Genomic DNA, 25,063 nt, shown 5'->3' on the forward strand with positions numbered 1-25,063 from the left:
CTTGTAACTGAGGCTTAATTTGAACCTCTTCCGGAAATGACATGTAAAGGCCAGATGGATGAGGCTAGAAAAAAAAGTTGTGGATTTGATGATTGATAGGGGTTGTGCAGCTACACCATCATGGTCAATGGATATTGTAAATGTAAAAAAGGGTAGATAAGGCGGTGGAACTCTTTTCATGAAATGTCTCAAAAGCAGCAATCAAATCAATACAGTTTTAGCAATTCTTTTCTGTCCTTTCACACTTGGGTTGAAAATCCACTCAAGGCTGCAATCTCTATTCTCTACTAGCCAAAATAGGATAGATTGAAAAAGCATGTCAGTCCCCCCATAAAAATATTGTCCCTAATGAAATTTCCCTCACCAAAAATCTATTTCCACCTTCAACTTGTCACTCTCAACCGCCTCAGCAGAGATCATAGCCCTTTCTGTGTGCCTTGGTTGCCTCACAAAGGGAAGTTTCTTCTGCACTTGCCTGGTAGGCATAGCCAGCAATATATTCACCATGGCATTCATTAGATTATTATTGTTTATTCTTCTACTCCGAGATTTGGTTTATGTATCCGGTAATAGCGATTCAGCCTATCATCATCATCTTCACCATTCTTTGCTTAAAGACAAGGCTGCTCGTCTAGCATTCAAGGAGTCCATATTGGTTGATCCAAATTCCAAACTTACAAACTGGGAAGAGGTTGGTTTGCAACTTCACTGGTGTCACATGTAACAAGCGACACCACCGTGTGATACGAATCGACCTGTCTAGCTCTGGACTTGTGGGGAAGATTTCACCCTTCCTTTCAAACCTCACTGGTCTTCTACTCCTAAACCTTCAAGACAACCACTTTTTCGGCACCTTTCCGCGTGAACTTTCCTCCCTCCAACGCCTCCAAATTCTCCGACTAAATAGAAATAACTTAAGTGGTCCACTACCAGACAGTTTCGCCCTACTCACCAACCTCACTCTATTTAAGTTATTGAAAACAATTTGACAGGTCCCCTGCGCCTTCTTTTTTCTCAAACTGCACACAGTTACAAAATATAGATCTCTCTTTCAACTACATCAGAGGTCAAATTCCAGCAGAAATCGGAAATTGTCCAAATTTATGGACTGTCAATTTATTCAATAATCAACTTACAGGGCAACTTCCTACTTCCTTAACCAACATTACACTGTATAATCTAGATGTGGAGTACAATCTTCTATCTGGTGAACTACCTACAGACATAGTACAGAAGCTGCCTTGGCTCGCCTTTCTTCATTTATCCTGTAACAACATAACAAGTCATGATAATAACACCAATCTCTATCCATTCTTTGCTACATTGGGAAATTGTACTTATTTAACTGAGCTTGAATTGGCTGGAATGGGCCTTGGAGGAACATTACCCAGCACCATTGGCCATCCTAGACTAAAGCGTCTAGAATTACAAGAAAATCACATCTTTGGGTCGATTCCTCCAGAAATAGGAAATCTTTCAAATATTACAATGGTGAACTTGGCATCCAATTTTCTAAATGGAACAATCCCAGAAGAGGTCAGTCAATTGTTAAATTTGGAGCAGCTTCTTTTGTCCCACCACTTTTTCAGCTTCAGAATTCCTGTAGCATTAGGGAAGCTCCCTCATCTTGGTCAGCTTGATCTATCAAACAACAAATTCTCCGGAGAAATTCCATCCAGGCTAGGAGATTTAGATGCACTTCTATATTTGTTTCTCAATAACAACCTCCTTTCAGGGACATTAACACCAAAAATGCTCAAATGCACAAATCTTTACATGCTTGATCTGTCCCACAATAGATTAACAGGGAGGACCCCTCCAGAGATAGTAGAACTACATGAAATAAGACGATTTATAAATTTTTCACACAGTCTTCTTGAGGGCCCTTTGCCAATTGCGCTCAGCAAACTTGAAAATGTTGAAGAAATGGATCTTTCGTCAAACAACCTCAGTGGGAATATCTTCCCCCAAATATCAAGTTGTATCGCAGTGATGACGATAAATTTCTCACACAATTCCCTTGAAGGGCAGCTCCCAGATTCTCTAGGTGATCTGAGGAACCTCCAATCATTTGATGTTTCAAGCGACAATATAGCTGGAAAGATACCAACGAGCCTAAGCAAAATTAACCTCACATTTCTGAATCTTTCCTTCAACAACTTTGAAGGAATGATTCCCTCCTGTGGCATATTCAATTCAGCCACAAATATATCTTTCTCAGGCAATCCGCGTCTACGTAGAGCAGCTTCTAAGAGGCCGATATGCCCTCAAAAGAAACACTGGTTTCGATCACGTATGTTCTTGATTATTCTTATCATAGTCATACTCGTTTCAGTGCTCTTATCAGCACTCTGTGTGATTTTAATCCGCCGCATTAAACTAAAGGTTTCTTCCAGGAAAACTGAAAGATCAAGTGTCACGCCCCGAATCAAGGCATAACACGGTCATATTACCTTGAAGTAAAACCCCAAAGCAATACAAAGGCTAATCCATAACCATTGAACAACTCTCAAATATAAAATGTTCTCATTAAGTAACATAGCTAGATAACAAGTCTCCAAAGGTTCAAAGTAGAGTATTACAACTAAAATAAACAATACTTCATAAAATCCTATATTTCTAAGTAGTTCTCCAATGCTCGGTTCTTCTAGCTTTTCTCAAGCTAATCATACTTATCATTCATAACATCTGTAAAAGAAAAGAAAATAGGGAATGAGCAAACCACAGCTCAGTAAGTAAAGGCTCACACACCTTACCGGATCAAACATCCTTTCATACATGTCATATAGATCATTCAAAACATTCATCAAATCAAAATGTCAAAACATCTCAATATCATCGTTCTATCAAACATTTCATAAATTCATAAATCATTATAAAATATGTTATCATTCAAATATCGTAATCAAACCAAATCATGGATCAATCATTAAAAATCATCGTAAATCATCATTATCATAAATCATCATTATCAATCAAATCGTTATCATTCAAATCGTTAGCTACGGTCACTGCTATAACCCGTGACATTGGTCGTATCGACAATTTTATTCTCATGATCATTGCTAACTATTATAACCCGTTAGCCAGGACTTACGCTAACTACTATTACCCGTTAGCCAGGGTCGTATGATCATGTCTTTGCTAACTACTATTACCCGTTAGCCAGGGTCGTAGAACTAGTTCTGGTGTCGATGATCCCACTTTCCAGGGATGTAAAAACGTAGCCATCATAAAATCATTTTTTAAACATAAATCATTCTCTCATTTCATTCATAAGCATGATCCATCATTTACATAGCGAAAACATAAAATAATCATATGCTTGATCCCATTTTCATATATCGAAAATAAGGAAATAAAACATTCATTCATTTAGAAACATATATATATATACATAGATTTGAAAACAAGTAAAGTGTGTGAGATTCTACTTACCTTCTTCTGATTCCACCACCTAATTTTTCTTTCTCAAAATTTAGTGGCCTATTCAAGATAATTCCAACATAGCAATAATTAATCAACCCATTTGAGGCCACTTATACCAAAACAATTAAGTTAAACAAGTAATAACTCGAGTAATTAATTCTGGTAGTCTACGCTACTTTCACTAAAACGACCATAACTCAAGATATCCAATTCGTAATTAAAATCTTATTAATGCGTTAGAAACTAGACTTGACAAGCTTTCTATCCATATATGGCTCATCTCGTGATTCTTTGTGGATTAATTATAACAATTTTTGCAATCCACGTCATATGCTGCTGCCAGACAGCCTGTATACCTTTTCATAAAAATTACGTATTTATTCATAGGTAACTCCAAATTCAATTTCGCTTATTTCGTTGAAAAGTAGACTCGATAAGCTTTCCAAACATATATGGCTTAAACTGTAAATCCTTGTATAAAAATTTAGGGAAATTTCGTAATTCCCCCTTACTGCTGCTACTAGGCAGCCTGCACCTCCTTAGGTAAAAATTGGATAACTCTTCATAGGGAACTTGAATTCGACTCCCGTTTGTTTCATTAGAAAGTAGATTCAACATGCTTTCCAACCATATATAGTAATCATAGTAGTATTTAACCCTTTAATACAGAATATAACCTTAATTCATCACTACAAACATATGATTCATATCAGGATTTATACGAAACAAAGATTTTCCTTTCTATTCCCATCAAATTTCTGTTTCAACAATAAATTCACATTACCAACTTTCTCAACACTTAACTTGGTTATGGATTAGGCTTCGTATTGCTTTGGGGTTTTACTTCAAGGTAATATGGCCGTGTTATGCCTTGATTCGGGGCGTGACAAAATTGGTATCAGAGCAAAGGTTTAAGATCCAGGAAATGAAAGAATTGAGTTATAGATAATGTAGAACTTAAGTATTCTTAGCATTTACACTGATAAGATTAGATTATTTTATTTTGATCGCTTATGAATTTTTTTCTTTGTTGGTATTAAATTAGGTAAGAATGAGTGGTAGAAATGAGACATTGGCAGACCTTGTGGGTCGAAGGAAAAGAACTGACAGGAGAAGGGACGAATCTGAAACCACCAATGTTCGAGATGAGCAAATTGATATTGAAAATGCTCTTAATGCTCCGGTGACGCAGGATGATTTAGTTGGAGTGTGTCAGGTGGTGTCTAATTTGATACAACAACAGCAGCAAACACAAGAGAATCTGCAACAACGCGAGACAACTTATGAGTGATTTCGAAAGGTCAACCCACCTTAGTTTGAAGGCGGCCCTGATCCTTTGGTTGCAGAAGCTTGGGTTAAAGAGTTAGAAAAACTCTTTAAGGAAATGCGTATCTCTGAAGATTTGAAATTGAGCTTGGCTGTCATTCAACTAAGAGGAAATGCTGAGTACTGGTGAGATACCATAAATCCCACATTTGAAGATTCAGATGAGCCTCTGACTTGGAAAAAGTTTAAAGAGCTTTTCTTTGATCAATATTTTCCAGAATCAGTGAAAGTAGAGAAAGAGAATGAGTTTCTGCAATTACAGCAAAAGTATGATATGCCTGTGCTGGAGTATGCTAACAAGTTTAATGAGCTGGGACGTTTTTGTACTCGCATCATTGACTCAGATAAGAATAAGGCAATACGATTCGAGCATGGGTTGAAGCCAAGTATTCGATCTCGTTTGTCTTCTCACATAATTGATAGTTATAAAGATGTGTTACAGCGAGCTGAAGATTGAATCAGACATGAAAAGATATGAGCAAGAGAGGGGTGATAAGAAACGCTCGAGGTTTGAGGGAGATCAGAGTAATCGCCAAAAGAATGTCAGAGGAAACATAAGTAAGAAGTGGGAGACGAAATCTGGTATTAAGCTCGAGAAATGTGATTTTTGTGAGCGATTTCATTCTGGACCATGTTTTAGGAAAGCAAGAATTTGCTTTGAATGTGGAAAATATGGGCATATTGCTCGAAATTGCCTAAACAAGAAGAATGATGCTGTTAAAGCTAAATCGATGGAACAACCACAAAAGGGAAATGCGCGAGTTTTCACTTTAACCCGCCAAGATGCTAATGCAAATGATAATGTGGTGACAGGTACTGTTCCTATTAATCGTGTCCTTGCTAATGTTCTATTTGATTCTGGTGCCTCTCATAGTTTTGTTTCTGTCAAATTTTCTGCATCTTTGAGTATTGAACCTGAGAAGTTGAATGAGCCTTTATATGTTGCTACTCCTGTGGGAAAAATTATGTGTGCTGATACTGTTTATAAGAATTGTGTTGTACACATAGGAAGTTGTGAACTACTAGCAGATTTGGTACAGTTAAAGATGCTAGAATTTGATGTGATCTTAGGGATGAATTGGTTATCTATACATCATGCAGTTATTGATTGTTACAGAAAGAGAGTAATGTTTCAGTGTCCAGGACAATCAGAACTTGTATATAAAGGTCATCATTTAAACCTTCCGTGTCAGATTGTGTCGATTTCAAGTGCCATGCAATCTCTAAAGAAAGGGTGTCTAGGCTACCTCGCCTATGTGAAAGACACTCAAATGAATGTAAGCTCACGATTAGAAGATATTTCGATTGTTAGAGATTTTTCTGATGTTTTTTCTGAGGACTTGCCTGGCTTACCTCCTAATCGAGAAATTGAATTTGAAATCGATCTTATCCCTGGAACTGGACCAATATCTAAGCCTCCTTATCGTATGGCTCCATCTGAGTTACGTGAATTAAAGGTGCAACTCCAAGAACTGTTAGAGAAAAAGTTTATTCGTCCTAGTGTGTCACCTTGGGGAGCTCCTGTATTGTTTGTTAAAAAGAAAGATGAGAGTCTGCGCTTATGCATTGATTATAGGGAGTTAAATAAAGTGACTGTGAAGAACAAATATCCTTTTCCTCGAATTGATGACTTGTTTGATCAGTTACAAGGAGCAAAGGTCTTTTCAAAGATTGATTTACGGTCTGGATATCATCAGTTGAAGATTAAGGCAGGTGATGTATCCAAGACTGCTTTTCGAACTAGGTATGGCCATTATGAATTTTTGGTTATGCCTTTTGGATTAACAAATGCACCTGCTGCATTCATGGACTTGATGAATAGAATTTTTAAACAGTATCTGGATCAATTTGTTGTTGTTTTTATTGATGACATTCTGGTTTATTCTAAGAGTGATGGGGAACATGAGAAACATTTGAGGATTGTATTACAGATCTTGCGGGATAAACAACTCTTCGTAAAGTTTAGCAAATGTGAATTTTGGTTGACAAGTATTAGTTTTCTTGGTCATGTTATTTCTGAAGATGGGATTTCAGTTGATCCGAAAAAGATTGAGGCGGTGGTGAATTGGCCTCGCCCGATAAATGTGACAGAAGTAAGAAGTTTTATAGGCTTGGCAGGTTATTATAGAAGATTTGTTGAGGGATTTTCTCAAATTGCTGTGCCATTGACTCGTTTAACTCAAAAGCGAGCAAAATTTGAATGGACTAAAGAATGTGAACAGAGTTTTCAAGAGCTAAAGCAACGATTGGTGTCAGCACTTATCCTTACTTTACCTTCTGATATTGGTAGTTTTACCATTTATAGTGATGCTTCCAAGAAGGGGTTGGGTTATGTGTTAATGCAGAATGAAAGGGTAATTGCTTATACTTCTAGGCAATTAAAAACCTACGAGCAGAATTATCCGACTCATGATTTAGAGTTAGCTGCCATTGTGTTTGCTTTGAAAATATGAAGACATTATTTGTATGGAGAGCCTTGTGCAATTTATACGGATCATAAGAGTTTAAAGTATCTGTTTACACAGAAAGAGTTGAACATGAGACAGAAAAGATGGTTAGAATTAATCAAAGATTATGATTTGACCATCAATTATCATCCGGGCAAAGCTAATGTAGTTGCTGATGCTCTTAGTAGAAAGTCCATTGGAAGTATGGCTGCTTTACTTACTTTGCAACCAAAATTGTTGGAGGAACTTGATACGCAGCAAATCGAGGTGATTATACAGGGAAAAGGTGTTGTTATGGCTAGTTTGGTGGTTCAACCAACTTTGATCGAAAAGATAAAATTTGCACAAAAAGAAGATAGTGAGTTAGACAGAATTAAGACAGAAGTGCAGAATGGTTTACGGTCAGAGTTTAATCTTCACGAGGATGGCACATTACTTTTTAGAAATAGATTGTGTGTACCAAATGATCTTGTTCTAAAACGAGAAATCTTGGAGGAAGCACATGGGTCTCGATTCACTATACATCCTGGAGGCACTAAGATGTATAAAGATTTGAAAGGAAGTTTTGGTGGAATAATATGAAACGTGACATAGCTCAGTTTGTGTCCCAATGTCTAGTGTGTCAGCAAGTTAAGGCTGAACACCAAAGACCATCAGGGTTGTTACAACCTTTGGAGATACCGGAATGGAAGTGGGAGCACATTTCTATGGATTTTGTGATGGGGTTGCCTAGGTCATCTAAAGGGAATAATGCAGTGTAGGTAATTATTGATAGACTCACTAAATCAGCTTATTTTCTACCTATCAAGTCGACTACTCCACTTGATAAACTAGCACAATTGTACACAGGTGAAATTATCCGATTGCATGGAGTTCCAGTGAGTAATGTGTCAGATAGAGATTCTAGATTTGTTTCTAAGTTTTGGGTAAGCTTACAGCGAGCTATGGGGACAAATTTGAAATTGAGTACAGCCTTTCACCCTCAAACAGATGGGCAAACAGAGAGAACAAATCAGATTTTAGAAGATATGCTTCGAGCATGTGTGATTGATCTAAAAGGTAGTTGGGATGATTACTTACCTTTAACGGAGTTCGCTTATAATAATAGTTACCAATCTAGTATTGGGATGGCTCCTTTTGAGGCCTTGTACGGTAGAAAGTGTAGATCCCCTTTATGTTGGGATGATGTTGGGGAAAGAAAACTCCTAGGGCCAGAAATGGTGCAACTGACTGTAGAAAAGATCAAGGTGATTAAGGAGGGACTTAAAGCAGCACAAGATCGTCAGAAGAGTTAGGCAGATAAAAAGAGAAGGGAGTTAGAATTTCAACAAAGGGATTTTATTTTTTTAAAAGTGTCACCCACAAAAGGTGTTATGCGATTTGGGAAGCGAGGAAAGCTAAGCCCACGTTATATAGGTCCATTTGAAATTCTTGATAAGGTGGGAGAAGTTGCATATAGGATAGCCTTGCCACCTCAGCTATCTGGTGTGCACAATGTTTTTCATGTGTCCATGTTGAGAAAGTATGTCTCTAACCCAAGCCACGTGATAGAGTATGAACCTTTAGAAGTTCAAGAAGATTTAACATACTTGGAATATCCTATTCGAATAATTGATCGAAAAGAGCAAGTCTTAAGGCATAGAACTATTCCCTTTATAAAAGTCCAATGGAGCAATCATACACCAAGAGAAGCAACTTGGGAAATGGAAGATGATATGAAGAAACGACATCCTCAGTTATTCGAAAATGAAGGTAAATCAAGTTTCGAGGACGAAACTTTTTATAAGTTGGGGAGATTGTAATACCCGAAAAAAAAAAAAGACTATTTTAAGTATTTTTATAAGTGGAGGGACTCTTTAATAAAGAATGAGAAGTGTAGAGGACTTATTGATAAATAACCCAAATTTCTTTATTAATAGAGTTAACTTTTCAGTTTTCAGTCGATGATTAGTTGTAATAAAAACAAAAACTTATTTCTCATATGTTTCTTATACAGAATAGATCAATTGAAGGATTTCAAGTGAAGGGAAGAACAAATCTACAAGGAGAAATTATCTGTTAGAGGTGAGTAAATAATCTTTTTTTTCAATTTTTGGAGTATTGATGGTTAAGTCTTAAAGTGTAGATTATAATCGAGAAACCCTAAAATTTTAGGGTTTCCATTATCCCTCTTTGGGCAGATGATTTAGACTTTAATTAGAGTCAAGTTAAGTGTTGAGAAAGTTGGTAATGTGAATTTATTGTTGAAACATAAATTTGATGGGAATAGAAAGGAAAATCTTTGTTTCGTATAAATCCTGATATGAATCATATGTTTGTAGTGATGAATTAAGATTATATTCTGTATTAAAGGGTTAAATACTACTATAATTACTATATATGGTTGGAAAGCATGTCGAATTCGAGTTCCCTATGAAGAGTTATCCCATTTTTACCTAAGGAGGTGCAGGCTGCCTAGTAGCAGCAGTAAGGGGGAATTACGAAATTTCCCTAAATTTTTATACAAGGATTTACAGTTTAAGCCATATATGTTTGGAAAGCTTATCGAGTCTACTTTTCAACGAAATAAGCGAAATTGAATTTGGAGTTACCTATGAATAAATACGTAATTTTTATGAAAAGGTATACAGGCTGTCTTGCAGCAGCATATGACGTGGATTGCAAAAATTGTTATAATTAATCCACAAAGAATCACGAGATGAGCCATATACGGATAGAAAGCTTGTCAAGTCTAGTTTCTAACTGATTAATAATATTTTAATTCCGAATTGGATATCTTGAGTTATGATCGTTTTAGTGAAAGTAGCGCAGACTGCCAGAATTAATTACTCGAGTTATTACTTGTTTAACTTAATTGTTTTGGTATAAGTGGCCTCAAATGGATTGATTAATTATTGTTATGTTGGAATTATCTTGAATAGGCCACTAAATTTTGAGGGAGAAAAATTAGGTGGTGGAATCAGAAGAAGGTAAGTAGAATCTCACACACTTTACTTGTTTTCAAATCTATGTATATATATATGTTTCTAAATGAATGAATGTTTTATTTCCTTATTTTCGATATATGAAAATGGGATCAAGCATATGATTATTTTGTGTTTTCGCTATGTAAATGATGGATCATGCTTATGAATGAAATGAGAGAATGATTTATGTTTAAAGAATGATTTTATGATGGCTACATTTTTACATCCCTGGAAAGTGGGATCATCGACACCAGAACTAGTTCTACGACCCTGGCTAACGGGTAATAGTAGTTAGCAAAGACATGATCATACGACCCTGGCTAACGGGTAATAGTAGTTAGCGTAAGTCCTGGCTAACGGGTTATAATAGTTAGCAATGATCATGAGAATAAAATTGTCGATACGGCCAATGTCACGGGTTATAGCAGTGACCGTAGCTAACGATTTGAATGATAACGATTTGATTGATAATGATGATTTATGACAATGATGATTTACGATGATTTTTAATGATTGATCCATGATTTGGTTTGATTACGATATTTGAATGATAACATATTTTACAATGATTTATGAATTTATGAAATATTTGATAGAACGATGATATTGAGATGTTTTGACATTTTGATTTGATGAATGTTTTGAATGATCTATATGACATGTATGAAAGGATGTTTGATCCGGTAAGGTGTGTGAGCCTTTACTTACTGAGCTGTGGTTTGCTCATTCCCTATTTTCTTTTCTTTTACAGATGTTATGAATGATAAGTATGATTAGCTTGAGAAAAGCTAGAAGAACCGAGCATTGGAGAACTACTTAGAAATATAGGATTTTATGAAGTATTGTTTATTTTAGTTGCAATACTCTACTTTGAACCTTTAGAGACTTGTTATCTAGCTATGTTACTTAATGAGAACATTTTATATTTGAGAGTTGTTCAATGATTATGGATTAGGCTTCGTATTGCTTTGGGGTTTTACTTCAAGGTAATATGACCGTGTTATGCCTTGATTCGGGGCGTGACATCAAGAAAACCTCCAACACCAGAAATAATGCACAATTTCCCCAGAATCGCTTGCAAAGAACTGTCAGAAGCCACTAGAGGATTTGATGACCATAACCTAATTGGGACAGGTAGCTATGGACGTGTTTAGAGGAGTTCTTCAAGATGGGACGAGCATTGCTGTAAAGGTGTTACATTTGCAGTCTGGAAATTCAACCAAAAGTTTCAACAGAGAATGCCAAGTTCTGAAGAGGGTTAGGCACCGAAACCTTATCCGAATTATAGCAGTGTGTAGTTTACCTGATTTTAAGGCTTTGGTTCTTCCTTATATGGCAAACGGAAGCTTGGATAGCCGTCTTTATCCGCATTGTGAGTCAGGTTTGAGTTCAGGCTCTTCAGATTTGAGTCTAATTCGGAGAGTTAGCATTTGCAGTGACATTGCTGATGGGATGGCCTATCTGCATCACCATTCCCCGGTTACAGTCATACACCGTGATCTAAAGCCGAGCAATATTATTCTAAATGATGATATGACAGCATTGGTTTTTTACTTTGGGATTGCAAGGCTGGTTATGACAGTAGGAACTGGCAATGGAAGTGGGGCTATCGAAAACATGGGAAATTCTATTGCAAATATGTTAGCCGGATCCATTGGTTACATTGCACCAGGTAATCCTCCTTTTTGTCTCTAGTGCATCATCATCTGTATTCTCTGACATTAATAACTTTAAGTCAGTTTCAGTAATGTAAACAAATTGTATTTTTATCCCAAATTTTCAAATCATTTCATCAAAAAACTAGAACAAGAACATCAAAATGGCTCCCTTATCAGATGCGTATGCCTTGCTAAGCCTTGATTCATGCCAAATTATCACTTTTACACATGATTCACTTATCAGTGTCAGAGTTATTGTAGACATTGGACTTTCATTCTGTATTTTTAGGTAGAAAAACGTTTCAATTTTTTTAGGGAGGTTTGCTTCTTTTTTCTTTAATGATGCCTTAAATTCAAAATAATACATATTAAATCAGTCAACTTTATGCTGCAGAGTATGGATTGGGATCTAATACATCTATCAAGGGAGATGTATACAGCTTTGGAGTTGTAGTCCTTGAGATGGTGACTAGAAAATGACCAACTGATGACATATTTGTTGGTGGTTTAAGCCTGCACAGATGGGTGAAGAGGCACTACTATGGAAGGGTAGAAAAAGGGATCAATCCCCAAAAGTGAAAAGAATGTGGGAAGTTGTGTCATGCTCCAAGATCAAGACGCAACACGTTCATATTACCTTAAAGTAAATCTTCAAAATAATACGAAGCCTTCTTTCTTAATCATTGAACCACTTTCAAATAAAATAAGATTCTCAATAAATAAAATATCTAGATAAAAAGTCTCCAAAAGTTCAATGTCGAGTATTACAATTAAAAAAAAATAATACTTCATAAATCTTATTCTCTAAGTAGTTCTCTAGTGCTTAGATTGTTCTAGCTCTTTATAAGATTAATCATACTTAACATTCATATCATCTGTAAAAAAAAAAAAATAGGGAATGAGCAAACTACAGCTCAGTAAGTATAGGTTCACACACTTTACCGAATCAAACATCGTTTTCATACATATCATATAAAGTATTCAAAATAGTCATCAAACCATAACGTCAAAACATTTCAAGATCATCATTTTGTCAAATATTTCGTAAATCCATAAATCAATGTTAAAACATATCAATTCATCAATTATAAATCACAAATCATGGTCAAATACATATTTCATATAAATCATAAATCAATGTTTAAAATCATCATAAATCATCATTATCATTCATTTATCATTAGTTACGATCATTGCTATAACCCGTGATATTGGCCGTATTGACAATTTCATCATCATAATCATTGCTAATTATTATAACCCGTTAGTCAGGGCCTTACACTAACTATTATTACCCATTAGATAGGGTCGTATGATCATATCTTTGCTAACTACTATTACTCGTTATCCAGGATTGTAGAATTAGTTTTGGTGTCGATGATCCCATTTCTCGGAGATATAAAAATGTAGCTATCATAAAATCATTTTTTTAACATAAACCATATTCTTATTTCATTTATAAGCATGATCCATCATTTATATAGAGAAACATAAAATAATCATATGCTTGATCTATTTTCATATGTCGAAAATAATGAAATAAAATATTCATTCATTTAGAAACATACATATATGCATAAATTCGAAAAGAAGTAAAGTATGTGAGATTTTACTTATCTTCTTCTGATTCCACCACCTAATTTTTCTCCCTAAATAATTAATAGCCTATTCAAGATAATTTTAATATAACAGTAATTAATCAACCCATTTGAGACCACTTATACTAAAACAATTAAGTTAAACAAGAATTAACTCAAGCAACTAATTCTAGTAGCCTACACTTTTTTCACTAAAATGATCATATCTTGAGATATCCAACTCAGAATTAAAATATCTTTAATGTATTAGAAACTAGACTCGATAAGCTTTCTAACCATATATGGCCACCTCGTAATTCCTTATAGATTAATTATAATAAAATTTAAAATCCACATCATATACTGCTGCTAGACAGCTCATATACCTTCTAATAAAAATTACATATTTATTCATAGGAGACTCCAAATTCAATTCCGCTTATTTCATTAGAAAGTAGACTTAATAACCTTTTCAGACATGTATGGCTCAATTCTTAATTCCCTGTACAAAATTTAAGATAATTTTCATAATTCAACTTTTGATGTTGCTACCATATAGCTTGCATATCCTTAAGTAAAAAATTAGGCAACTCTTCATAGAAAACTCATATTTGACTTTCATTTATTTCATTAGAAAGTAGATTCAACATGCTTTCCAATAATATATAATAATCATAGCGATAATTTATCTATTAATATAGATTCTATTTTAATTCATTATTACAAATCATAGCATCTCATCCAAAAATAGAATTTCTCCTTCAATCTTTAAAATCTCAAATCTCCACTTTCAGCCTTTAAACTCCATTCAATAATCATAATTAAATCTTAAAAACATGAAATAAACAAAGCCCAGTAATTTACCCAAATAAATCATGAAGATTAATGAAAGATTTCATAATTTTCTTTGTTTTTCTCTCAAAACTTTAACTCCATATAATGACAATCAACATGATATTTTTTCTTAAATAAAAAAAAGGCATATACTCACCTTTAGGGGATTAACTTAATTGTAGCATCTGATTTTGAATCTCTAACTTAATTTTTCATGCTCTCTAACCCTAAAGAAGATGAGGAATAAAAACTCTTATTTCCTTTCTATTTTTGATAGCTAGGTCTTCTTTCATTTAATACCTCAACTCTTTTTCTTTTACTAATTAATCTCTTAATAAACTGATGGGCTTCGATATTAGTCTAACCCAATTATTACTTAGGCTAGGGTATCACATTTTTCCTTCTTTATAAAAAGTTTCATCCTCGAAACTTAATTTACATTCATATCTTATTCCTTCATTTATGAAATCACTTCTCTTGCCGTATGATTGTTTCATTAGACTTTTATAAAGGTAACAATTTCATCTCAAAACTTGTTCTTTCCAATCAACCATTTGAATAAGATATTTTCAATATGTTAAAACTTATCTCCGAATTTTGGTATAATTCTTTTGCTTACTTTAAACCATTGTTTACTCAACTAAAATTTATTAGTCATTTGTTCCATAAATTCAAGAAATAAAAGTTTTTCTTCTTTGTCCTTATGCTAATAACTCTAAGACTTAGACTACTTCCATACAAAACTTCAAAATCTATCATGGAATATTTGTCTTATGACTATCATTATAAAATATTTATCTTCAAGTTATGACATAAGCATTTCTTCTTAAAAGAATGTCAATCAACGATAAAACCTAAAAAATGAAGAGAACATAAAATATTCATACCCAAAATCCATTAGTCCTTATTTATTGAAGATTTATCACTTTCTCAACTAACAATAGCATAAAAATTTAGAACTTTAATCAAATCAAGCTTCCACTATACACTCTGATTTTTTATTTCAATAAAATTCTAATAAATTAACTTTTATAATATTATTTTGTAGCAAGAAAAGGATGTGTCCACAAAATTCCTTGTAATCTATTTCACACCCAGTGTTCATAATCATAACAACCTTGAATAATAATATCAACAAATCATTTTGTCACCAAAAAGATATCATATAGTACTTTAATTTTCTTTTCTTCTTTATTGACAATATGAAATTTTCTATCAATTAACCTTTATAAAACATATGAAATCGATGCAATAAATCATATCCATAAATTTACACCATTTAAATTTAAACATAAATCTCTAGTTATCAAAGTTATCTCCAATTTTGATTATTGTTCTTTCTGATTTAATAGACCAATTATTATATAACAAGTGATTCTTCATAATCCCCACAAACAGCATAATGTCTCTAATTCTCTTTTACCAAATATATTGCTATCATATCTATGTCAAACTCAAAACCTATGCATCATAATCCATAAGTAAAATTCTCTTGTAGAATTTCAACCAATAAGAACTTTAAATATTTGAATTCATGCCGAAAGTATAGTTATAAACAATAACCAAATACATCACATTATTTGAGAAGTTCTTTTTTTTTTTTCAAACTTCTCTAAAATCAAATACATGCTTAGCATCACCAAGTACACAAAATTATCACTTGTAAGATTTCAAACAATCTTTTACACTTGTAAGATTTCAAACAATCATTCTTAACCAAAACATGTATATTTTTTTGTAAATCGATTATTCATTCAAAACCATATTCCTTACTAAATCATCTAGTTAATCACAACTTTAATTTTTATTCACAAATTTAGTTTCTTTCTGAGTACACAGCCTTATATCACAATAGGCAATGTTCTCTATAAATTATAAAATTCGAAGGAATCCAATAGTATACTTCAATTAGAAACTATAACCACTAATTAATCACTTAACCATAAAAAAAAATTAAATACACCCCAAATAAGAATTTAATGATCAAACTTCAAATTAACTATACAACTTCCAACTCTTATGATCAAACCTTAAATATTTTCTCAATAAAAATATAGAATCAAATCAAGTGAATATCCTTCTTTACGTATATTAAACTATTTACCATAATTATAACATTTCGGACTAAATCCTACAAAATAAATTTTCAAACATTATAATCCATAAATAATTACTTCAAAATTTTAAAACATCATTTCATTCAAGCTCCAATATTCACTTTTAATTCTAACAATGTACACAAACATTCCCATTTTAATTCATGATTAAAGATTCACTTAACACTCATTAAATAACTTCAAAATCTTGTTAAGTCGAAGGTCTTTTCTCAAACCCATAAGATCTCCAATGATCAAATCCTTCTCTTAAATAATCTTTTAACTCATAAAATATATCACATTATAAGTCGTATCAAAAATCTCTTCAACTTATAAAATCGCACTATATCAAAGTAATTATATTTTCTCTTAACTATAAGATCCAAAAGCAACATGTAAATATCAACTAAAATAATTACACTAAGAGTCCATTGAATCATTGATTCTTCAAAATTTATTAAAACTTTAACTACTCCATAAATTCATCGAATCATTTTTTTTATACTCACCACTATAGTCTATGGATCAAAGTTATGTCCATAGAAAATCATCACATTATCTAAAGGTTATCATCTAAATTCTTAAAAATCTTTACATAGTATTTAGATCATAATCATGCTTGTATAATAACTCTTTCAATATAAGGATCATACACCATGTTCTTAAAAAATCATCGTTAATCTAATTATTATAATCTAACTTCTTAGAAATCTCTAAAGATCATAATTGTAGTTTTTAAAAAATCCTCAAAATTATACTATAAGCTCTTTAACATATCACATAGTTTAAATATCATAATCTAAACTCTTAGAAAATCTTCAAGAAACATAACTTAGGCTTTTAAAGAAAATCTCATCATAATCTACAAATCATAATCTAACTCTTAAAATTCTCTAAAGATAACAACTTAAACTTTGATATCACTTTATGTCATGCCCCGAGACCAAAACGCAATACGGTCATATTACGATGAAGTAAAATCTCAAAATAATACAAAACTTTCTTTCTTAATCACTAGACAACTCTTAAATAAAATAATGTTCTTAATAAGTAAAATATCTAGATAACAAGTCTCCAAAGATTCAATGTTAAGTATTACAACTAAAAAAAATAATACTTCATAAATCTTATTCTCTAAGTAATTCTTCAGTGCTCAAATTCTTCTAGCTCTTCATAAGAGTAATCATTCTTAACATTCGTATCATTTGTAAAAGAAAAGAAAATGGAAAATGAGCAAATCACAGTTCAGTAACTATAAGTTCACACACTTTACTAGATCAAATATCATTTTCATAAATATCATATAGAGTATTCAAAATAGTCATCAAATCACAATGTCAAAATATTTCAAGATCATCGTTCTGTCAAATATTTTACAAATTCATAAATCAATGTCAAAATATATCAATTCATCAATTATAAATCACAAATCATGGTCAAATACATATTTCATACAAATCATGGATTAATGTTTAAAATCATCATAAATCATCATTATCATTCATTTATTATTAGTTACGATTACTGCTATAATCGGTGACATTGGCCGCATCGATAATTTTATCCCTATGATCATTGCTAATTATTATAATCCGCTGGCTAGGGTCTTACACTAACTATTATTACTCGTTAGCCAAGGTCATATGATTATGTTTTTACTAACTACTATTACCCATTAGCTAGGGTCGTAGAACTAGTTCTGGTGTCAATAATCTCACTTCCCAAGAATATAAAAACGTAGCTATCATAAAATCATTTTTTTAACATAAACCATTTTCTCATTTCATTCATAAGCATGATCCATCGTTTATATAGAGAAACATAAAATAATCATATGCTTGATCCTATTTTCATGCATCGAAAATAATGAAGTAAAATATTCATTCATTTAGAAACATACATATATACATAGATCTGAAAACAAGCAAAGTGTGTGAGATTCTACTTACCTCATTCCGATTTCACCACCTAGTTTTTCTCTCTAAATAATTAACGGCCTATTCAAAATAATTTCAACATAATAACAATTAATCAACCCATTTGAGACTACTTATACCAAAACAATTAAGTTAAACAATAATTAACTAAAGTAACTAATTCTAGCAACCTGCGCTTCTTTCACTAAAATGATCATATCTTGAGATATCCAACTCAAAATTAAAATCTTTTTAATGCGTTAGAAATTAGACTCGTTAAGCTTTCTAATTATATATGGCCCACCTCGTAATTCCATATAAATTAATTACAATAAAATTTTAAATCCACGTCATATATTGCTGCTAGACAGCTCATATACCTTCTAATAAAAATTACATATTTATTCATAAGAGACTCCAAATTCAATTCCGCTTATTTCATTAGAAAGTAGACTTAATAACCTTTTTAAACATGTATGGCTCAATTCTTAATTCCTTGTATAAAATTTAAGACAATTTTCATAATTCAACCCTGATGATGCTACCATAAAACCTGCATATCCTTAAGTAAAAAATTAGGCAACTCTTCATAAAAAACTCAGATTCAACTTCTGTTTGTTTCATTAGAAAGTAGATTCAACATGCTTTCCAACAATATATAATAATCATAGCAATAATTGATCCATTAATATAGATTATATTTTAATTCACTATTACAAATCATAACATCTCATCCAAAAATAAAATTTTTCCTTCAATCTTTAAAAACTCAAATCCCCACTTTTAGCCTTTAAACTCCATTCAATAATCATCAATAAATTTTAAAAACATGAAATAAATAAAGCTCAGTAATTAACCCAAATAGATTATGAAGATTAATTAAAGTTTTCATAATTTTCTTAACTTTTCTCTCAAAACTTTAACTCCATATAATAGTAATCAACATGATATTTTTTCTTAAATAAAAATAGAGATATACTCACCTTTAAGGGATTAACTTGATTGTAGCCTCTGATTTTGAATCTCCAACTTGATTTTTCATGCTCACTAACCCTAAGAAAAATGAAAAAGAAGAACTCTTATTTCCTTTCTGTTTCTCGATAGCTAAGTTTTCTTTCATTTAATACCTCGACCTTTTTTTTTTTACTAATTAATCTCTTAATAAATTGATAGGCTTTGATATTAGTCTAACCCAATTATTATTTGGGCTGGGGTATCATAAGTTATAATTGGAGAATTGATTGAATTAAGTATTCTCTGCACTCAAGAAACTCCCTCTACTAGGCCTACCATGCTTGATCCTGCTAATGACCTAGATCGCTTTCAAAGATACCTTATCGGGGACACTACTATGATATTCACCTCTCCTCTATGAATATCTTTTTCCACTATCGGTGTTGACTAACAACTTTTCAAATTGTACATAGATTGAATTTTACTTTTGGCCTTTTGGAATGTTTGATTTAGAATCTGTGACATCACAACCTGAGATTACGAATACACGTTATAATATATAAATAGAAACTTAAATATAAATTTATGAAGAAAATCATGAGATTTTTTAATCAAAGTGGATAATACTTTACAAATTAGATGTGGATTTTCACAAATAATATTAAAGCAATCAAACGAGAACTAAGTATTACATAATGGGAGTTACCTCTAAAATCTCAAGAGAGCTAAATGCTAAACGGTAGGAGACATCTCTAAAATCTCAACTTTTAGTGTAATTATGGTTTTTTGATTATGTGTGTTTGATTTTGATTCTATGGTTCTGTGTACGTGGTTTTGTAGTTCTGTTTATATTTTATGTTGGTGAAATTTTGTCTATATAAAGTTTGTGACATCCAACTTTTATATCGAGAGATTTTGAAGACCTATTATAATATATAAATAAAGATTTAAAACTAAACTTTTGAAGTGCTTTTTATAAAAAAAAATTATAAAATTTTTTAGTTAAAGTGGATAATAAATACGAATTTATAGAATCAATTAGAAAATGGAGCAAAGATGCTTTTGAGAATCATATATGATAACTATAACATTAACTATAGGTTTTTCTACATTTCTAATAAGGATATGGCCTTGTTAATACATTATTTGACAACTTTTTTATTTTCCTACATAAGATAGAGTAGAAATTCAAAAAATAAGATGGAAAAAATAAAGGGAAAAACAAACCTGGGAGTTGCTTAATATTAGAGTCAAGCAATCATACATCACAAGCTATGGAAAATGAGAAACCCCACTATCCTTATGACCTTTTTTGTAAAAAAAAAAAAAAAAAAAAAACCTCTGTAATTGTTTTGAAAGACTAACAAGTAAAGTCCAAACCAATCCAAGCAGGGGCTTCTTTACTTTTCAGGTATAGAAAGCATAAGGAAGCTACTTAGCTACATTCAATTAGACTTGAACTGATACCAAAAAGATATATTAATGTTTGGTTTCACAAAGTCACTACATTTACTATCCATATCAGTTAGAAAAAATTCAAAAATAGCCATAGAGATCGAACGAAACACAAGATGATTGATCCATTGCCCTCTCTCCTATGATATTTTTTTTCTTAAAAAAATCAAATGTTGAAATGAAGAAAATGTTATATATATATATATCAGACTTGGAATAAATTATATATATATATAACATGGATTGTAAATGTTTGTAGTTTTGGTCCGTTTTCATTCGAAGGTCTCACTATTTTATCCCACAAAAGACATCTCACAAGTTTAGGTTTAAATCTCTATATATATATTTAGGTTTAGATATCAACATATATATCATTTTTTATCCACACATTCTTTCAATATGAGATTAAAGGCGTTATAATCTCCCTACCTTTAAAACTTGACATCATTGTTAAGTCGAGTCCAACCACAGGACTAAGATCACACCAAATGTTGGGATTCTAGAGGTGACTCCCCACTGTATAGCACTTAGTGACTCCTATAGTGTAGCACTTATTTTTCGTTGACTGGTGACCATTCTGATATCATTTGTCATGAGTCAAGACTTAAGCTCCAAGCTCGTACGGCTTCAGGACCCAGACATGGACTCATCTTGCGTCTCAGATTAGCTTAACTATCACGATTCACACTAACTTATAAGATATTATCTGCTTCGACCCATTGGACCTTACGATTTTATCCCACAAAAAGAGTCTCATAAGTTGAAGATGGTGTGAACCCTTATATCCTATGACTAACTCTAGTACACAGTCGATGTGGGATTCATGGCTCCTCTTTAGGATCGTGACATCTTTTCTCACTCCAACGAAGGCTTACCATCTTCAGTGGCACATCGTTAGTATCTCTAGAGCTAGCTTTGATAACACTTTATATCACACCCCCAGATCAAGACATAACACGACTATATTACCTTGAAATAAAATCTCAAAGCAATATGAAACCTAATTCATAACCATTGAAAAATTCTCAAATAAAATAAGGTTCTCAATAACTTTTAATATCTGTAAAATAACTAAATAACAAGTCTCAAAAGATTTAATGTCGAGTATTATAATTAAAAAATAATAATACTTTATAAAATCATATTCTCTAAGTAGTTCTCTAATGTTTGATTCTTCTAGCTCCTCATAAAACTAATCATATTTATCATCCATATCATCTCTAAAAGAAAAAAAATGGAGAATGAGTAAACCACAGCTTAGCAAGTATAGGCTTACACACTTAGTGGATCAAATATCATTTTCATATGTACTATATACATCATTCTAAAAAACATTCATCAACTTATAATGTCAAAAATAATTCAAAAATTAGCATTTTGTCAAGCATTTCATAGATTATAAATCAATATAAAAATATGCCACCAAATCATAGATTAATTTGTAAAAATCATCATAAATCATTATTATCATTCGTTTATCGTTAGCTACGGTCACTGCTATATTATAATCCGTTTACCAAGGCTTTATGCTAACTATTGTAACCCGTTAGCAAGGCTGTATGATCATGTCTATGCTAATTACTATTACCCGTTAGCTAGGGCCATAGAACTAGTTCTAGTATCGATGATCCCACTTTCCAATGATGTAAAAACTTAGTTATCTTAAAATCATTCTTTACACATAAATCATTTTCACATTTCATTTATAAGCCTGACATATCGTTTATATAGCAAAAATACAAAATAATCATATGTTTGATCCTATTTTCATATATAAAAAATAAAGAAATAAAACATTTACTCATTTAAAAACATACATATATGCATAAGTTTGAAAACAAGTGTGAGAGATTTTACTTACCTCCTTCTGATTCCACCACTTAGTTTTTTTTTCCTAAATAATTAATGGCCTATTCAGGATAATTTCAACATAATAGTAATTAATTAACCTATTTGAGACCATTTATACCAAATCAATTAAGTTAAACAAGAATTAACTCAAGTAACTAATTTTGGTGACCTACGCTACTTTCACTAAAATGACCATATCTCAAGATATCCAACTCAGAATTAAAATATTTTTAATGCGTTAGAAACTAGGCTCGATAATATTTCTAACCATATATGACCCATCTCATGATTCCTTGTTGATTAATTGTAATAAATTTTGCAATCCATGTCATATGTTGCTACCTGATAGCTTATATATCTTCTAATAAAAATTAAATATTTATTCATAGGAAACTTCAAATTCAATTCTGCTTATTTCATTGGAAAGTAGATTTAATAAGCTTTCCAAACATATATAGCTTAATATATAAATTCTTGTATAAAAATTAAAAGGAATTTCAAAATTCCTCCCTACTACTGCTACTAAGTAGTCTGCACATCCTTAAGTAAATATTAAATTACTCTTCATAAAAAACTCAGAATTGACTTCTGTTTATTTCATTAGAAAGTAAATTCAGCAAGCTTTTCAACGATAAATAATAATTATAGCAGTATTTAATCATTTGATATAAAATATTACCTTAATCCATCACTGCAAATACCAAGGTTCATATCATGGTTCATACGAAACAAAAAGTTTCTTTTTTATCCCCATCAAATTTTTGTTTCCTATTTTTACAGTAATAAAATCACATTACCAAACTTTTTCAACACTTAATTAGACCCCAATTAAAGTTTAAATTATTTTCCCAAACTAATGTTGAAGAGGGATAATGGAAACCCTAAAATTTTAAGGTTTCTCGATTATAAATTACACCTCAAGACTTAATAATCAACATTCCAAAATTGAAAAAATTTATTTACTCACTTTTAATAGACAATTCTCCTTGCAGATTTTGTTATTACCCTTCACTTGAAATGTTTTGATTTTTCTTTTCTGTATAAGAAACAAAGGAGAAATAAGCTTGTATTTTTCTTTAGATTAGTCGTCGATCAAAAACTATAGAATAAGTTAACCCTATTAAAAAAATTAGGTTATTTATCAATAGGTCCTCTACATTTTCTCATTCTTTATTAAAAAGTCCCTCCACTTATAAAAATACGTTAAATAGTCTTTTTTTTACAGGTATTATATTCTCCCGAACTTATAAAAAGTTTCATCCTTGAAACTTGATTTACCTTCATTTTCGAATAACTGAGAATGTCGTTTCTTTATATCATTTTTCATTTCCCAATTTGTTTCTTTTGGTGTATGATTGCTCCATTGAACTTTTATAAAGGGAATAGTTCTGTTCCTCAAGACCTACTCTTTCTGATTAACTATTCGGATAGGATATTTCAAGTATGTTAAATTTTTTAAAACTTTTAAAGGTTTATACTGTACCACATGGCTTGGGTCAGAGACATATTTTCTCAACATGGACACATGAACAACATTGTACACCCCAGATAGCTGAGGTGGCAAGGCTATCCTATATGTAACTTTTTCCACCTTATCGAGAATCTCAAATGATCTTATATAATGTGGGCTTAACTTTTTTCACTTTCTAAACCATATAACACCTTTTGTAAGTGACACCTTTAAAAAGACATGATCCCCTTATTGAAATTTGAATCCCTTTTTCTTCTTGTTTGTTTAACTCTTTTGATGATCTTGTGCTGTTTTAAGTCCTAATCACCTTAATCTTTTTCATAGTCAATTGCACCATTTTTTACCCCAAAAATTTTCTCTCCCCAACATCATCCCAACATAAAAAGAATCTATATTTCTTATCATACAAGGCTTCAAAAAGAGCCATCCTAATGCTGGATTGATAACTGTTATTATAAGCGAACTTCGCTAAAGGTAAGTAATCATCCTAATTACCTTTTAGATCAATAATACATGCTTGAAGCATATCTTTCAAAATCTAATTCATTATCTCCATTTACCTATGCATCTGAAGGTGAAAGGCTGTACTCAATTTCAAATTTGTCTCCATAACCTGCTGAAAGCTTACCCAAAATTTAGAGACAAATCTAAAATCTCTATCTGACATAATACTCACTGAAACTCTATGCAATTGGATAATTTTATCTATGTACAATTATGCTAGTTTATCAAGTGGAGTAGTCAAATGATAGGTAAAAAATAAGCTGATTTAGTTAGTCTATCAACAACTACCCACAATGCATTATTCCTTTTCAATGACTTAGGTAATTCTATCATGAAATCTATAAAGATATGCTCCCACTTCCATTTTGGTATCTCCAAAAATTACAATAACCCTAATGGTCTTTGGTGTTCAACCTTAACTTGTTGACATACTAAACATTGGGACACAAACAGAGCTATTTCACATTTCATGTTATTCCACCAAAAACTTTCTTTCAAATCCTTGTACATCTTAGTGCCTTCAAGATGTATAGTGAATTAAAACTCATGTGCTTTCTCTAAGATCTCTTATTTTAGCTC

General features: G+C 32.0%; 1 protein-coding gene and 1 pseudogene across 1 annotated transcript; one reads left to right on the forward strand and one right to left on the reverse strand.

Moving 5' to 3' along the window:
- The first annotated feature begins 439 nt into the window (after positions 1 to 439).
- LOC111275419 (putative leucine-rich repeat receptor-like serine/threonine-protein kinase At2g24130) lies at positions 440 to 19,654 on the forward strand (annotated as a pseudogene).
- A 4,666-nt stretch (positions 19,655 to 24,320) lies between these two features.
- LOC149511098 (uncharacterized) lies at positions 24,321 to 24,994 on the reverse strand. Its single transcript, XM_089755854.1, has 3 exons — positions 24,870 to 24,994; positions 24,541 to 24,663; positions 24,321 to 24,426 (listed from the first exon to the last, which is right to left on the reverse strand). Exons 1-3 carry the CDS (start codon positions 24,992 to 24,994, stop codon positions 24,321 to 24,323), a joined length of 354 nt encoding a protein of 117 aa, XP_089611980.1.
- Between the last annotated feature and the right edge of the window lie 69 nt (positions 24,995 to 25,063).

This window comes from Durio zibethinus, chromosome 26, assembly GCF_047325235.1.
Source record: "Durio zibethinus cultivar Kanyao isolate XHJ-2024 chromosome 26, ASM4732523v1, whole genome shotgun sequence".
Classification (NCBI taxonomy): Eukaryota; Viridiplantae; Streptophyta; class Magnoliopsida; order Malvales; family Malvaceae; genus Durio; species Durio zibethinus.

What these genes read in the sequence shown, in the direction of transcription:
- LOC149511098 (XM_089755854.1), bottom strand. Translation starts at nt 24,994, where the DNA reads ATGTACAAGGATTTGAAAGAAAGTTTTTGGTGGAATAACATGAAATGT. An exon ending in CAAAGACCATTAGGGTTATT is followed by an intron (nt 24,664 to 24,869) that starts GTAATTTTTGGA and finishes CCAATTGCATAG; the next exon opens with AGTTTCAGTGAGTATTATGT. An exon ending in TTTCACCTTCAGATGCATAG is followed by an intron (nt 24,427 to 24,540) that starts GTAAATGGAGAT and finishes TTATAATAACAG; the next exon opens with TTATCAATCCAGCATTAGGA.